Source organism: Toxorhynchites rutilus, chromosome 2, assembly GCF_029784135.1.
Source record: "Toxorhynchites rutilus septentrionalis strain SRP chromosome 2, ASM2978413v1, whole genome shotgun sequence".
Taxonomy (NCBI): Eukaryota; Metazoa; Arthropoda; class Insecta; order Diptera; family Culicidae; genus Toxorhynchites; species Toxorhynchites rutilus.
The window spans coordinates 259,562,970-259,579,201 of NC_073745.1; the positions used below are offsets into that span (position 1 = coordinate 259,562,970).

Consider the following 16,232-nt stretch of genomic DNA (forward strand, 5'->3'; position numbering starts at 1 on the left):
GTAAAGCCCAATCAAGCGTGAGTGATTCGGAGAATGCTGTTGGAGCAGTGAAGTGCACATAATGCATTCTATTTGTGTCCAATACCGGGAATTTGCTGAGAGAGAAACCCCAAGAGCGGAACTTTGGGTGGCGTTAATTCACACGACGGAAATGAAACTGTTTGTGGGTACCATTTATATCATTAAAATTTATTTCGTTTGTTTTGTACGCATGGAAAAACAAAAAATTCCGAAATTGGCTACCAATCATTTTTGGGGTGTAGTCTCCCGTTTCCGAATCTACTTCGTAGGATCTTCAACTTTACCGGCAAACAGAAGCGTACCGAGCTTTTCGTCTTCGATGAAGAACATGAATGGTCGATTGGCGTTGAAGATTTGCGTTCCGTCGCCGCCGAATTTGTTCACTAATTGGATTTCTGAAATGAAAAAAAAATAAGTTTTTGAAATATTATGTTCAGAGTGTAATGGAAACATGTTTGATTTACCTGTGGCAGCATACGCTTCACTTCCTTTTTCGTTAACGGAAATGCCAGCTTTCTGGAAAACCCGTGACACTCTAACTTGATCGCGCGTGCCCTTTCCACGGGCCAGTAGTGGTAGGGATGCATTTTGTGAGAAAATCTCCTGGATCCCAATCTAAAACACATGAAAACTTTGAGTGGCACTGGGGTCGCCAAAACAAAATTTTCCTAACTTACGTCTTGGAGGGGTTCATTCAGTCTTTCAGAGAAATCGAACTTAAATTTGGGCATTGTGACATTCACTTCACTTTCGCTCATGTACCACAAGGCTTGGTGCAAACTTTTCTGATTGATACGGTTCAGGACATCATTGATCGAGCTGTCCTGGTGGGGCAGTATGACGTACATGGCAAATTTGCCTCCTTGATACGGCAACCGAAGCAGTTGGGCATTAAGGATGTTAGAGTCGTCGTAATAGAATTGACCGCTTTGTTCCATGAAGCTTGTAGCTACTTGTTTCCGACCAGCGTTGAATGTAAGGCGAGGTCCATTTTCCGGGAACGGATAAGTCCACAGGCCTCTGAAGTACACAGCATTGACTAGGGTAATGACCGCACCCTCCACTCCATCTGTAAGGATATTGGTTCATTACTGATGGATACCAGAGCAAGAAGGATCTCACTATACCTGCGGTCACAAGGTCATTGATACGGTTACGGGTGGATTGGGAAACCCAACTGTTGATGTAGTCTGCTGCCTTTTGCGGGTTGGAGAATTGTACCTTGTCAACAGTCGCATTGTAGAAATGATTCGAGATAATTTGATACTTATTTACAACGTCAATGAATTCATCAACGAAAAATTTCGTTGCGATCTGCAGATCGTAATCATTGTTTCCAGCCTGTGGATTAAGGAAGAGAATAGTTAATTGCCCGTGCTGAACGGAGAAACAGCTAACGCACAATCGCCGAATCCAACAGAGATCGGTACATCACTCGTGTTGAATTGAGGTCCCCTGAGTTGTCCAACACAACTGAAAGCTCCTTCTTTGTTTGTGTGTCTGACAGACCAGCCGCATCCCCGGTTGCCTCGTAGAGTAGTGTGAGTAAAATTTTGACCGAAAAGGGTGAAAATACGGCATTGGATTTCTCGGACTTAAAGATTCGCTGGAAGTAGAGCGGGAACACAACAAAAGTAAGCAACTGTGAATAACTGTGAATAACAGAATATATACCTTTGTTAGATCCCAGTCGAATTGAACGTTTCTGGTACCCCGGAAGGGTATATCCTCTAGCTGATCGAAGGTATCTGCTCGTACGCTGCATGCTGCTAGAACGCAAGCTGGAAGCATTTGTGTAATGAGAAAATGGATTAGTCGCTTTATTGATATCCAAAAAAAGACCATTTGTTCGGTTATTAATATTACTGATTTCTGGTTCTGGTTCTTAACAAAAAAAAAAACCTTTAGAGAGGTGTTTCATTGGCACAAACTAGCACCTTATCATTTCGGGGAATTGGCAAAGTGGTGTTATGGTTATTGGATTTACTTACGAACTTTGTTATTGTTCATATTGGAACCAGCTTTTTCAGTTAAAAAAAATCCTTTTTCAAATGAATTAGGCGCCTTGCACATATTACGTAATGCCAAAAATACGGATTTGGACCCCCTATACATTAAACCTGATTCCATGTCTGCTACTATGGATTAAGCATTACTACGTGAATAGAATAAAGCTGAATCAATTCCTATACCATTGGTGAAAATTCGAATATCTTTAATTACAACGAATTGTTTCCGATCGGATATCAATTCCTCTTACTCCGAATGGATCAAGTTTGTTGAGTAAACTTCATGGATTAGGGTGCGAAAACCCTTCTTTTAGATCGAGAAATCAACCTGATGATTACATTTTATCAGTTCTGTTATGAGTCATCCATGAACAGTGATAACTTATCACTTTGATAATTTGAGTGAAAGTTCTAGTGCACTCAAGCAACAGCATAATTATAATTGAAAATCATTTTCACGCTTTTTGCCTTCTTTTGCCTCTATTCTAAGCTTTCCCGATTACATTTAGCCCTGCTTCCTTCCTATTTTCGTCTTTTTTCCTTTAACTTTTCAACCATTGCTTAATAACAGATAGGAGTAAAATAAATTTATTCATAAATGTTCTTATCTTTTTCATTCCAGGTGTGTTTCTGGATATTTGCTTACAGGTGAAAGATCTATTCCAAACATGTGATTGAAACTTTAATGAAACTAAACAGTTCATTTTACAGTGACTCAAACTTTCACAATAATAACTTTCACAATAATGGTTTTAATTTCTCTAAAAATGACGAATGTATGTGCTAATGTATGAAAATTGACTCGAACTCATAATCGTACGCTGGTTGAAATCTCAACTCGACCAATTTCAGAATTCCGTCATTAGTATGGTATATTATGTGCATTGCAACTATCTTTAGCTGTCTTTGGTCTTATCTACGAGTTTTTTGGTGTATTCGGAAGGAATATTTATATTGTGGAGGAATATCAATAATTTTTGAGTTATTGTAATGCAACCATGTACGAACTTTATAAGTCTTGAGAGTTGGAAGGTTTGCTATCTGTTTTCCGAATAATGGTTTTGATGTACGTCTTCCATTAAGGGTGCCAAATCAGAAACAATTTACACACCAAACGAATCGGAAATTCCCTAAGATTTGTTTTTATGCTATACATTACAATCCCCTACTGTGTAAACGATTTAAACTGACGAAAACTAGAAATATTTCCATTTTCCCATACATTTGTTCTGCTCAATTGGGAGCTCCCCTACCCATGCCATCAACAACGAGCAAATTATCAGCGATCAACGAAGGGGAATGATTTAAAGTCTCCATGAACGAAGAAAAAAAGAAGCAAAACGAACGAAGAGGAATATTGGCCAAGAGTATAAATGTTGGGTCTTGCTGAGGCTAGCTTCCAGTCTGGTTCGGCATTAGAAGCAATGAACATCACTTGTTCTTCCTTGTTTTGCGTCATCACATTTCTTCGTTTCGGATTGAGCTGTGGACGCGACCAAATTACTCACTCGCTGATGTCTCTGGTATTGCAATTATTGCATCGAATTGAAGCCTTTGGATTAACACATAATGTGTGGGGAATCAACAAGCTAGGCTATCATCGGACCACCAAGAAAATAATAGTTCTGGAATTTCATGTGTGATTTGGTTTCGCATGACGGTAGCAAAACTTTCTCCATCAAGGATAACAGCTAAGCTAATCTAGACCGGCAATATTAACAGAAAGGGCTTTTTGAGAAGAACACAAACCGGAGATAAGTGTGTATATATTTAGTTGCTTCAAGCCATCGATATATGGATATTTGTGTGCGTACGTGCCTGCTTCATAATCCGCAGGTACAAATAGTACATCTTCGCTACACTGAAACCCCACCTGTAGCTTCTCCCTTGTACATTGGTCCTGTCGCGATGCAACAATCGCCTAATTTTTTATGCTATGATGGACGATTTGGCGGTGCAAGTTATGCAGCAGCAATAATATAAACAAGGAGGGGAGATAGCGGAAAGGTAATATTAGCGCTAGGGTATGAATAATGGATCTCTGCTGAGGCAAATATTCAATCTTTCTCTATATTCGAAGCAGTCAACATTGTTTGTTTTGCGGGATCATAAGGTATCCGTTGGTGCCTCTGACATTGCATTAATGCATCAAACTGACGCTATGGCGAAGCAAGTTGTTAAGATTGTGCGCCACATAATTATTTTGGAAATCATCAAGCTAGACCATCGTGAATGTCGTGCTGGAATGTTCTGCGTTTTTTGGCTTTGTGTGCCATTCGCAAAAATGCCTGACATCGAGGATGACATTAGTGCTAATCTAATGGAGCAATGCGACTCTTTTCGTTTATTTAGTCACCAAGAAAATAAATGTCGTTCTGGAATTTTGTATGTGATTTGGTTTCGCTTGTCGGTAGCAAAACTCTTCACCAAAGATGACAGCTGCGCTATTCTCGAGCACGAGAAAGTAATTTAACTAGCCAGTAATATTAACAGAAGCGTTTATTTTAAGAATAGCACAAAATGATGAGAACTGTTTATATTCCTAGTAACTTCAAGCACGCTATGTTGAACGCTTGTTTGGTGCTGGTTGGTTTACGTCGTACGAACGATGTCTAGAGGTACGATTCCACTGAGACTATACAAAATAACATGTAGCATGATATTTGATACCTGTATGTATTGCCATTGTTGTTGTTTCCATTCGGTGCCAGAGAAAAATTGATGTAGTTATGAAATGTGGAATAATGGTACTGGTGTAGCCGAGTGTATGTCAATTGCGAAAAAGGCCATCGGAATAGCATTCGAGGCAAATGTTCGATTCATTGACATGAAACAAAGTGCGATATGGGATCAGCTTGTGTATTGTTCTGCGATGACAAGGATGAATCATAAATCAATTATCGTCAACTGATTCTACGACAAAAAAAAAACTATTTCAGGGCGACCAAACCATTCTACTAAACAGTTATTTCTAAAATTTCTTAGCATTATTAATTACTATCTGAAGTTATAACCAAGCGGCTTGAATTAAATTACAGAGTAGTTCTACGTCAACAATGCGGTCGTAACTTGCACACAACCTCCTATAATTATCAATTAAAAAGTCTTATTTTATTTTACATATTTATTTATCTCTTTTCCTTATATTCTGTTCTTATTGAACAGTTGAATTTTGTTTTACTGATTCATACGTGGAGTTCTTCACGTTCCTTTTCTCAAGCAGTACCGTAATGTATTATTCTTCGGAACGCAGTGAACCTTGGTATTCGTGAAAATGTTCAATAGATATGGAAATTCGTTCAGAAAAAGTTTGAACGGTTATGTTGTTGCATAAAATATAAGACAAATGACCGGAACGGTAAAAAAGGTATGATGACTGAGAGCAGACAAAGACAAAGACCGCAAAGCGTCGATATGTAATCGGTGTGGCCTCTTTAACTTGACAATTTCAAATTAGCACTGATTGCAATATAATAGACTAATTCGGAAATTGTGTTCTTTTTCCGGTTCTGAAGTGCGATTGGGTTTCCCAACGTAAAATTGACTTTTCAAACAACTCAATAAAAAAGGACACACATTTCCACCACGCAAAATTAAACTACAGTAGAGCCTCGGTTATCCGCCAAATAGTCTACCAGGGTCAACGCGAATAACGGAAATCGCGGATAACGCAATGAAGAAATTAAAATGAGGTACAAACACGAGAAACAAAGATATTCCAGCGTAGAAACTATCATTTATCAATATATAAATCCATAAACTATCCATCTGTACGGTAGTTTACACCATTGGTCAGATAATGTGGAAGCCATAACCATAACAACAGAGCAAGAGCCTACGTCTGGTGGCAACATCCGTTTTTGACATGAAAATTACTCTCTATCTGGTTGGTAGGTTTAGAATTTTATATCATGTTATTTGATTAATTAGAGCACATATTTCTGAGACTTACTTCACTGTACTGATGCTTTCACCCAAACTCATCATTATAACATAAAATCTTAATCAGAAACACCCAAACTAGCGTTGTCAGAAAGCATTTCATTTTCGACAGAAAACATGTCATTCCATGCCTTGAAGCGTCAAATAAGCAAATAATGCCATCTGTCCCCCACGCTTTAAAATGTTTGTATGTATGGAAGCAGACATCTCTTTCTTTTTTCTTTTTTCATCTTTATTGGGATTGCACCCAAAAATAAAAGTTCAAACGACGTCAACGGGAATCGATCCAAGGCCGGCTGGAATGCAAGACTATTTCACACGATCACGCTATCCACATAGCTAATGATGCTGTTGGGGAGGAGCGTGATAATATTACATCTCATTACAAATTGAATTTGGAAAGTGTTTTCTAATTTTACTCCTAGAAAACACTTTCCAGCTTAAAGGAGATTTCTATCCATCTCGGTCTGGGCCGTGGCCAAGTAATGCGTGCTTATTTGAAACATGTCTCTTGTTTCGATCGTTCGTATTAATCTGATATTGCTGTACCATATCTATCTATATCTATAAAAATGGATTTCTGTCTGTCTGTCTGTCTGATTCTTATGGACTCGGAAACTACTGAACCGATCGACATGAAAATTAGTATGTAGGGTTTTTTGGGGTCGGGGAAAGTTCTTATGATAGTTCAAGACCCCTCCCACTCTCTAAGGGGGGGCTGCCATACAGATGAAACACAAATTTCTGCATTACTCGAGAATTAATCAAGCAAACGAAACCAAATTTGGCATGTGTAGGTTTTAGGGTGCAATAAATGTTGCTATGGTGGTAAGACACTCCTCCCCCCCTTCTAAGGAGTGGTGGGGGTCTTTCATACAAATGAAACACAAATTTCTGCATTACTCGAGAATTAATCACGCAAACGAAACCAATTTTGGAATGTGGAGGTTTTTGGTAGCAATACATGTTTTTATGGTGGTTCGACTCACCCACCCCCTCTCTAAGAGCAAAGAGGCTGCCATACAAATAAAACACAAACTTATGCATAACTCGAGAACTAAACAAACAAATGGAGCCAAATTTGGGATGTGAGGGTTTTTGGGTACGAGAAATGTTTCTATGTTGGAAAGACACCCCTTCCTCCTGTGGAATGGAGTGGGGGTCCCATGAAAAAAATGCAAATATTTCAATCAAACATATTCCAACCAAACATGAAAATCAAAAATTTTCGGAAAACTCTGAAGGAAAATGGGAAAATTCAATTCGCATATGTTCTACAATTACATATTGATAAGTGTTGTTAGTCCATTCGATGTTTGCACTAACGAAATTATTCTTTATTCGAAAGTGGAAATGGATTTTCATGTGATAAAACGCACTCCTATATCGTCTTCTGTCTATGTAAATAAAAATGGATCGCCGAATGTGTTGATAAGAGCAAAACTCGAGAAAGGAATGCTGTCTGTATTCTATCATATTTTCTGTATCAAACATTTATTCCATGTAACGGAGGAACATGTTATTTGCAAGTAGTTGACAAATCTTGAACGAGAATTGTGTCTGAAAATAATCTCATATTATAATGACGAGTTTTGGTGGAAGAAATTTCATAGTAGAAGGTAATTTTGAAGGATCGATCAGAAAACCAATCAATGAAAAGTTCTGCGATTGGACCCATGAACATGCGCTTGGTAAGAAAACGTGGATGTGATAACGAAAAATAAATTTTGGGCGGGACGAAGTTTGCCGGGTCAGTTAGTATATTATACCAGTATTTGTGAGTCATGGCATTTTCTGTCATTTTTACGCTCATTAAATCGGGATGACAAAACATGAGCTGAAAATCAATTTTGGGTGTACACTTTCTGTTTAGTTTTCCCAATCTTTGAAAAAACACGCGTATTACCAAATTACATAGAACTCGTAGTTGGTACGTGAAAGTAAATTTTCATTCATAATTTTAATTTTGAAAGTGTGTTTTTACCACCTGAAAAACCTTTATACTTTTCGCTTCACAATGACAGCCTACGATGCTCAATGCCATCAACGCAAGTTCATCAAACTTCGAGAAAAAAAATCGAGGGGTTGTATCGGATACCCCCGTAGATACGACCGCTCGGGACGTAGGACTACGTATTTTTTTTAATATGTTGGTTTATTATTTCGGTTTATCAAATACGTCGAAATTTCATAAATAACTCTTTAGTAAAAAGTTCCGGGGACCATGAAAAGGTTTAATGGCTTGCGTGGTTTTGTAGAATCATTTCGAGAAGCAACGATTCTTTCTTGCCTTTGCGAGAACAACACACTAACTGGTCGCAATCCCCTTCGTTGTTTCTATTCTAGCGGCTGCATAAATTGCCCGTTATTGACAGCTCTGTTCGGGAAAGCACACAAATAGACAGAAAGAATGTATGGGGAAATGAGAATGCTTCCAATTTTTATCAATTTAAACCATGCACAGACTATGGGATTGTAATGTATAGCATATCAAACAAATCTTAGAAATATTCCGATTCGATTGGTATGCAAATCGTTAAAATCCGTTCGCAGCAAAAATAGTTATTAACGTTAAATTTATTTCATAAAGACGTGACCTGTTTTCTGATTTGCCACCCTTAATGTAAGACGTAGTCCTACTTCAAGAAACAGTTATGGATTTTAGCACGATATCGTTGATTATTTACCATAATCATCGAATTGGGGGTTTTCTCGAAAAAGTAACGATCAATGACACCTTCCGGCAAAACCCGCGGGATTTTTTGGAGAATGAAAAAAAATGTTCTCGAGTTTGCTTCTTATTAGAGAATATACTACACTGAAAGAGTCAACTGGTCAAGAGGCTTGGGCTCTTGGGGCGATTTGATTTCGTATGCGTGAAACGCATAATTTTGTCGATGAAAATGGTCAATTGATGTGACCTTCGAGTAATTGAGTAATCGAGAATTCAACACATTCGCCTTGACGGCTGTAGCATTTTGCGGTGTGTGATCTGTCAGAATTCTAAAAATCTTCAAATTTGTGTTCTCAATTCTTGCGACTTTTGCGACTCGTATAATTGCAACGGATTTTACGAGACGCCTAAAAAAATAATAAAAAAAATAGCATCTAAACTCCAAGGAAATTCTCTGACAGTATATTGGTGATTTACAAACAATAGTACAATCATGGTGTTTTCGTGAAGTGAAGTGTTAATAAAGAAAACATACTGCCATTAATCATAAATCAGACGAACGATAATTCGATCCAAAGAAAGCTGTATATTAGAGTTGCTCTCCGTCATGCCTTAGATTGATGGTTATCTCGAATATTCCGAACTTGACTTCCTGAAAAAGGCTGACTTTCATGTATTTGCAAAGCGGATTCCCCCAGGCACATTGATTTTGAAGTCCGTGTTAGGTTAACACAGCTCGGTTGGAACAAAAATACCCCCTACTTGCATGTATATTTGCTAAGCGGATTCCCACAGGTACATTGATTTTGAAGTTTGTGTTCGGGAAACCGTAAATCGGGTCTATCAAAACTATGCAGTTGGGGCGTTTAGATAACGCTTGAGATTTAATTGTTTATCTAATGAACAAATAATATTTTATTAATTGCGATATTCCGTATCAATTGATGCAAACATCTTTCCGATCCAGTTGTAGCGGACCGGGTTTCAAAAGACAACCCGGAACCTACGGCCAGCTCGAAGAAGGCTAACAGCTCAGCTTTCCCACCCGACCTCTCTTAAGCGATTGGCTTAAGCGCCACCTCTTTCGAGGACCAATCGCCGCGTTAGTTGCCCAGCTAGAGGCCTGACAGGCAGGCCTAAATTGTATCCTTTTATCAGGATCGGGGGACGATCGATCTGTACCAATTCCAACCAGCGAAGACTTCTAGAAGACACCCGTAGGGTACTCCGAGAGAACCATCAAACGACCAAGAATCACCCTAAAAGCACAGAATACCACAACAGGGTTTTCTCATCACCGGAAGTATTCAGCGAACAAATCACCAGACTGGCTCAACCATCTGGGAAACAAAGGCTCCAAAACAACAACGAAATCCAAATAATAATCTCGAAACACGGATAACGTGAAACCTTAATGAAACATAAAGTGAACGATTACAGGATCACATATGACTTTTACTCATAACTTAACAACATGACGAAAAACTTCCTGAGTGGACTACAGATTCACATTTATACAATTTATTTGTACATTTAACTTTTGCTTAAACTATGGGGACATCACATGTGCACATGGACAAAACTATACAATACAGGGTACCTGGGGAGTGCGGTGAGGACACAAGTTTCCTCACCCACTCCTTTTGCTTGTTTCCGTAGAATTATCCGCCGGTGGGTATCGCTCAGCGGATCCTCGGAAGGCGCGATGGTGACGACGCTGTCTTTGCTTGGCGTGATTGGTTCACCAGGTTTTTGCCAATGACGTATTTCCCTGTTCTCTAGTCGCTTTGTTTCATGCTTGAATAATTACGCGGTTCTATGGAATCTAGGAACAATGCTAACAAAATTACGATCGCGAACAAAAAGCACAATGCTTCCGCGACGTCGGACAGTTCAAGGCAAAATGGTCGAAGAACATTGTAGTCCTCAGATAAACCGCAGGGTATCTCGCGATTCAGAGCTCAAGCTCAGCCGAAGATAATTTCCCCAAAGCATCCCCTTGTGTGCATCTTGCTTCAACTAACCGTCCTTGAATACGACCTTCTCATTCCCCTCCCCAAACTCAAGGCCACGAAAGTAAGCGCTGCGCGAACAGACACTCATTGGCCGAACAACTTTGGTGATTGAGCTTTCGCCCAGCTCCAGGGAGGTGGGATGGGAAATCTAAGCTCTTAAGTATACTTTCTGGAGTATCTTTTAGTTTACTTTCGGTTGTGACTTAGTACAGGTACACTGTAAATGTTTCAGTGTGAGTTTTTGAATTTAAATTTTTATATTTGAATAATTACTAACTATCCTAACCAATAAATAAATAAATAAATATATAACTATGTATATATATATATATATATATATATATATATATATATATATATATATATATATATATATATATATATATATATATATATATATATATATATATATATATATAAATAATTATAAATACACAAAAATATATGTAAATAAATAAACAACACTCAATAAATATGCACACCAATAATAAATAAGTCAATAAATAATCCAAAAATATCACATGATGAAAACAGTTGTGGCAACTGTTACACAGTAAGAAATGTTCGAGTTATAAGCATTTGGAATCTTATATTTTTCCTGCATGTTCTGTGTTTAGGTTTTCATTTTACCCCCATATACTCCGGTTAGACTTAGTCCCACGTCAAAAAAGTTGATGCCAAATTACTAAAAATTGCATGGAACGTCGAGATTCACTTTTATATTGAAAAAAATTGTGAAATATTGACTTTTAGGACTCTGTTGACTTCGTTGAAAAGTCGATTCTTGGCATTGACATTTCATGCATTTTTGTTACATTTGACAACAATTTCTTTTTTAAAAATCTGATTCTTCACTCATCCTTGGGTGATTCTACGGTCTTCAAAAAAAAAAACTCAAACTTTGACGACTTTACGACACTAGTAAATATAGTTCGATTAAGCTGAAATTTTGCATTGAATATTTTTTTCGAGAATCAATATTTTGCAAGAATTCCCGTTCGAAATCTCGAAGGTCACTTTTTCCCATACATTCATTGGCAGTCTACCGTACATATCTTATCAAAGCTTCACAAAAAATATTAACAATTCATCCCAGAATAGTTTCAACGACGATTATATATGGTCGGTAATTGTAGAAAAAATCTTGTTTTCTTTATTTCATCCGTTTTCATCAAAACGCTTCCGCTTGTCTACCGGAGAATTCCCAGCCAACTGATGCCGTAAGCTTTGCGAAAACGAACGAACATTTGTTGTTCTTCAGCAGACTCAAACTGTCTCTCATTGCCCCGGGGGTATTTACGCTCGCCACAAACATACGCGAGCTTGCCGTCTCCTTCGATCGGGGGAATCCCGGCGATGAAGCGTTTCGCTATGGGCAATAAAAACAACAAGGAAAAAATGTTTAAGATCACTCTCTGTGGCCGCAAAATAACCAGAATGACCGGTTTTCAATTATAATCACTCAAAAACGGTTGTTTGGAATGAATACACCACTTAGACAAGCTTCTGCAGATGGGTCAAATGCGCGAATATGCTAACATTAACTCTAAACAAACCTAGGCCAGACTAGAAATTCATTTTCAACACTAAAGATGGCGCGCGGAAGCTGACCGCACTCGAACACTGTAATGATTGTAGGTATACTCTTTCTACAAATCCAGTTGTTCCACTTTTCACATCACGAAGACTTTAACCTTTAGAATTCAGGGTCATATAAACATGCTGCTGCGATGGAACGTCTCTTATCAGCGACCGTTGAAAAATCGTTTCCTCCAACAATTGACGCCGAATAGTTGCTGCTGTAGACTGAGATTGCCTTGAACACCTTGAGGCCAACTAGCTCTCTTCGTCCGCCAGCTCCCACTTCCTTCCTCTGTGTATATCCAAAACAAAAAGCCGGCTTTTGTCACCAACGCAAACAAAGTTAATCAAAATCGAATTTCTAACGGGAAGCCACAACACAGAAACGATTTTCACTTAAAAGAACCCCATGTTTTGGGTGGATTAAATCCAGGTTGATTTTTTTTTGGATGCTGATAGGTTTACACACCAGAAATCACAATTTTTTTCCACTTACCGAATAATAGTATGAACGCACGCATCTTCTTAAACTGCTCAAGGGATCCTTCCTCGACCGGTCACCAGCAGCAACTGAACTCTGCCGAGCAATTGATAACTGTTGTGATTCGATGCGACGCGATGCGAAGCGGAATATGTTTCGCCTACGGTTATGAAGCACTCGTAGCAGCAACAACCGCACCGAAACCCGATCGGAACGACAACAAGTGGAGGGGTTTTCCCCAAAAGAGTGTTCAGACTTTCAGCGAAAGGTTTTCGATAAAGATGCTAGATAAGGCAGGCCGAGCATAGGTTCAGCTTCTCACTAGCTCAGTCTAAGAAGGTTTGAAGATGAACTCTGTGCTATTCGAGTGCGAATGTAATCTGTGAATTATTTATTGAATATTTCACATTGTAATTACATTGTTTTGAGTTGCTACCTACACCGACTGATATCAAAATTTATTAACAATAAATGTTTTGTTTTATAATGAAGTATCTTTCGCTGTAACTTTCCCCAAGATGAGGTCAGCAAACAAATGCTATGTGTTAAGCGTATTCTAAACCGTTATACGACCGGGAAATCCGATTTTTCGTAAGCCCCTCGCGAGACCGAGACTGAGATTCTCAGTAGTTTGGTAGATTCAGTGTGAGCGTTGTTTGTGTTATTAGGATTTTTGAAGCCGTGTTTGTATGTTCTATCGTCGGTTGTATCGATCAACCGCATTTACATACATAAATCATTGGATTGGACCATATAAATTGATTGCTCCTTATCACTAATACAACAACTTTTAGTTGCACATAATTTTCTGGGTTATTTTCTAATTGGCGGACTCGCTTATACACTTAAACTCAGCCCCCAGAATATACAAATTCATCTCTACATTCATTCTACGGCTTCAATATTCAAGATAAACTCCGAACGCTGGCAGACCATGATATTGCGGTTATTTTGGTTTCGATTATTCTATTTCTTGAGTTGAACACCAGAACGTTAGAGGGTGGTCATCGAAAACATTAGCCCTGAATCATCCTGCTATGTTTTTCTTACTATGGATTCAGTGTAACCCTATTTCACATTTAGATATTGGTCGTGCGGTTGCATGCGTTTGTAGATCCTTGAAAAATGGTTCGGAACGTTCGTAATTTTACTATGGGGAAAATATGCTTTGAGGGGGTTTTGAAGTTTCATTCAGGTTCCATGTATTTTTTGGCTCCAAAATCTAGCTCAATCATATCAATGTTTGTTGATTCCATTAATTTGGGTTGTCTCGAAGTAGGTTATTCCAGGTGTATGCATGTTAAACTGGAATTTATGCATGAACTGTTATATCTACTAATGTAAAACATTGTTACTTGTAATGTCACATCGAATGTCATTTTTTATGTTATTGAAATATTTCAAAATATCGAAAATTGCACGCCGCCACTATTTTTTTGGTGAGAAAAATTGTGGACTCCGTTCCAAATATTTTTTTTCTGGAAACAAAAAAAAATCGATGTTAATTTGTAATAAGAAAAACATAATCCAACACAAAAATATATAAACCTTTACCAAAACCATTCAATTATACGTTTAAAGGAAACAAAGTGGGAAAAAGTACAATCGAACAATCGAATTATTCCTGAGAACTCACATTTCTCCACCGTCGAAAAAAGAAAAACCAGCAATAGTTTTCGTTTAGAAGAAATAACCTGCCGATAACAAGTTAAAATGATATAAAATAATGGAAGTCTCACCATAGGTGGATTGATGCAGGTTTTTCCTTAGAGACTTTTATTCATCTGTGCTCGTTCATTTCGGACGAACGAAATTAATAAATTAGGGCAATTGATGTTCTAATTATAGTGAATTTTTGTCGCAGTGCGTTTGTACTCGTTAAAAAGCCAATGCAAATTTTAGCCAATGTTTGACAGTCGCAGTTTTTTCCCTTAAAATGGAAGATGGGAACAAAATCTCAAACATTGGAGTTTCTTTAGGGCCAATAATCGAAATTATACTTCCTTACTTATTGTTGCTGCGCTCCACGCTGGGAGCATAGTGCCTTCGTCAGAAGCTTCCATCCTGGGCGATCCGCAGCTCTCGCCTTGACCCGTGTCCAGGTCAAATTTTTGTCGAAAAAATAGTTTTTACAGCTTTCGCCTCTTTGCAATCTTCAGCTTACCTAGCCCTGATATAAACATTAAGATCATCCGCATAGACACTCTGACAATTCGGCTCCCACCCAGCAAACATTAAATCACGTAGCTTGGCATATTCTAAGTCGCATATAAAGTGGGATCGAATCACAATCATATATAATGTGATTCAAAGTATACATTGTGTAGATCCTAAATCGCATGAATTGCGAAAATCCCGATTTCATTGATAAACACTATACAGGTCCATCGTAACGAAATCATATATGCATATCAGACTGATGTAGTTCGTGAGTCGCATGAACGAATAATTTATATCAATTATACGTTCATGCGCGGACTCGATTATATACAGTTTTTGATTTCTTTTCACTGTATATAATCGAGTGAAAAAATTGTTTTTACTTGTTTTTTTTTGCATGTATTTTTGGTTTTTTGGAAATAAAAGAGGGTTTTGATTTTTGATTCATCCCCTCAAAGTCAGAAAACACCTTTCTCACATGAAAAAAATTAATTTATCCAGATTCTCTCAGGAGGTGATAGACGATCATATTTGATGAAAAAGCTCCTCCTACGCATATGTTCGAATTTCATCAATGACAAAGCTATAGAACTTTTTTTTTTGTTTCGGACTCTGTTGCCTCAAACTTGCTCTACATTAAAAAGTACGCTACGGAATACGATTCTGATGCTTTCATTTGAAAGATGAGAAAATTGCGTACAGGATAGAGTAGTGGAACAACTAAATTAGTGGATTTTAATAACATTTTGGAAATGAAAAACTTAAAAGATAATAATTTTAAATTTGTTATTATTACCCCCTAAAAAGTATATTAAAATTATATTAAACTAGACTGTTTCTATCAACTAAATTGAAGTTCTTCAACCGCTCTACAATTTGTTCTTTTACGCCCAACTTCTATCTTTCTTAATTTGGCTGCAATATCGATATAAACAATTCCTGGTTATAATTCAAGCAAAATCTTCACAAATTTTGACCCCACTGTACAGTTAATAACCACTTAAACTTAACCTCAACGTTGAAAGGTTACATTTCTTCTTGAAATAAGCCATATTTTAAATATAAAAAAAATATTTTTTTCCAAACTGTATATAATCGAGTCCACAATTGTATATAATCGAGTCCGACCTGTATTGCGAAAAAATGTATTACATGCTGTGGAAATTCGTTCAACAGTAAACCGTATTAGATCGTAATTGAAGACATATTGCATAATATAAGGAATTTGACACATCAAGATCCGCGATGTCGTAGGTAAACTCTGGCCAACTTCTATAAAACCAGGTGTTGATCTCACTGCTTTGTGTCATTGTAAACAAACAATGCTTCAATCTATATTCTAGTGTGTA

The 16,232-nt window shown here is 37.8% G+C and overlaps 2 protein-coding genes across 3 annotated transcripts in view; one reads left to right on the forward strand and one right to left on the reverse strand.

Moving 5' to 3' along the window:
- LOC129769152 (uncharacterized) overlaps window positions 1-16,232 on the forward strand; it is a 314,394-nt gene that overhangs the window by 102,582 nt on the left and 195,580 nt on the right. The window contains exon 1 of one of the 2 annotated variants that reach the window (XM_055771243.1): window positions 2,656-2,678. The exons of the other annotated variant lie outside the window; for it this stretch is intronic. The gene's annotated coding sequence lies outside the window, so the exon portion shown is untranslated. Of the gene's footprint in view, window positions 1-2,655; window positions 2,679-16,232 lie in introns of those variants that run through there. 2 annotated transcript variants of the gene reach the window in all.
- LOC129769153 (serine protease inhibitor 2) lies at window positions 169-12,898 on the reverse strand. Its single transcript, XM_055771244.1, has 7 exons — window positions 12,739-12,898; window positions 1,696-1,802; window positions 1,424-1,627; window positions 1,149-1,362; window positions 699-1,090; window positions 486-636; window positions 169-416 (listed from the first exon to the last, which is right to left on the reverse strand). The coding sequence occupies exons 1-7, from the start codon at window positions 12,761-12,763 to the stop codon at window positions 280-282; spliced, it is 1,230 nt and encodes a 409-aa protein (XP_055627219.1). The 5' UTR covers window positions 12,764-12,898; the 3' UTR covers window positions 169-279.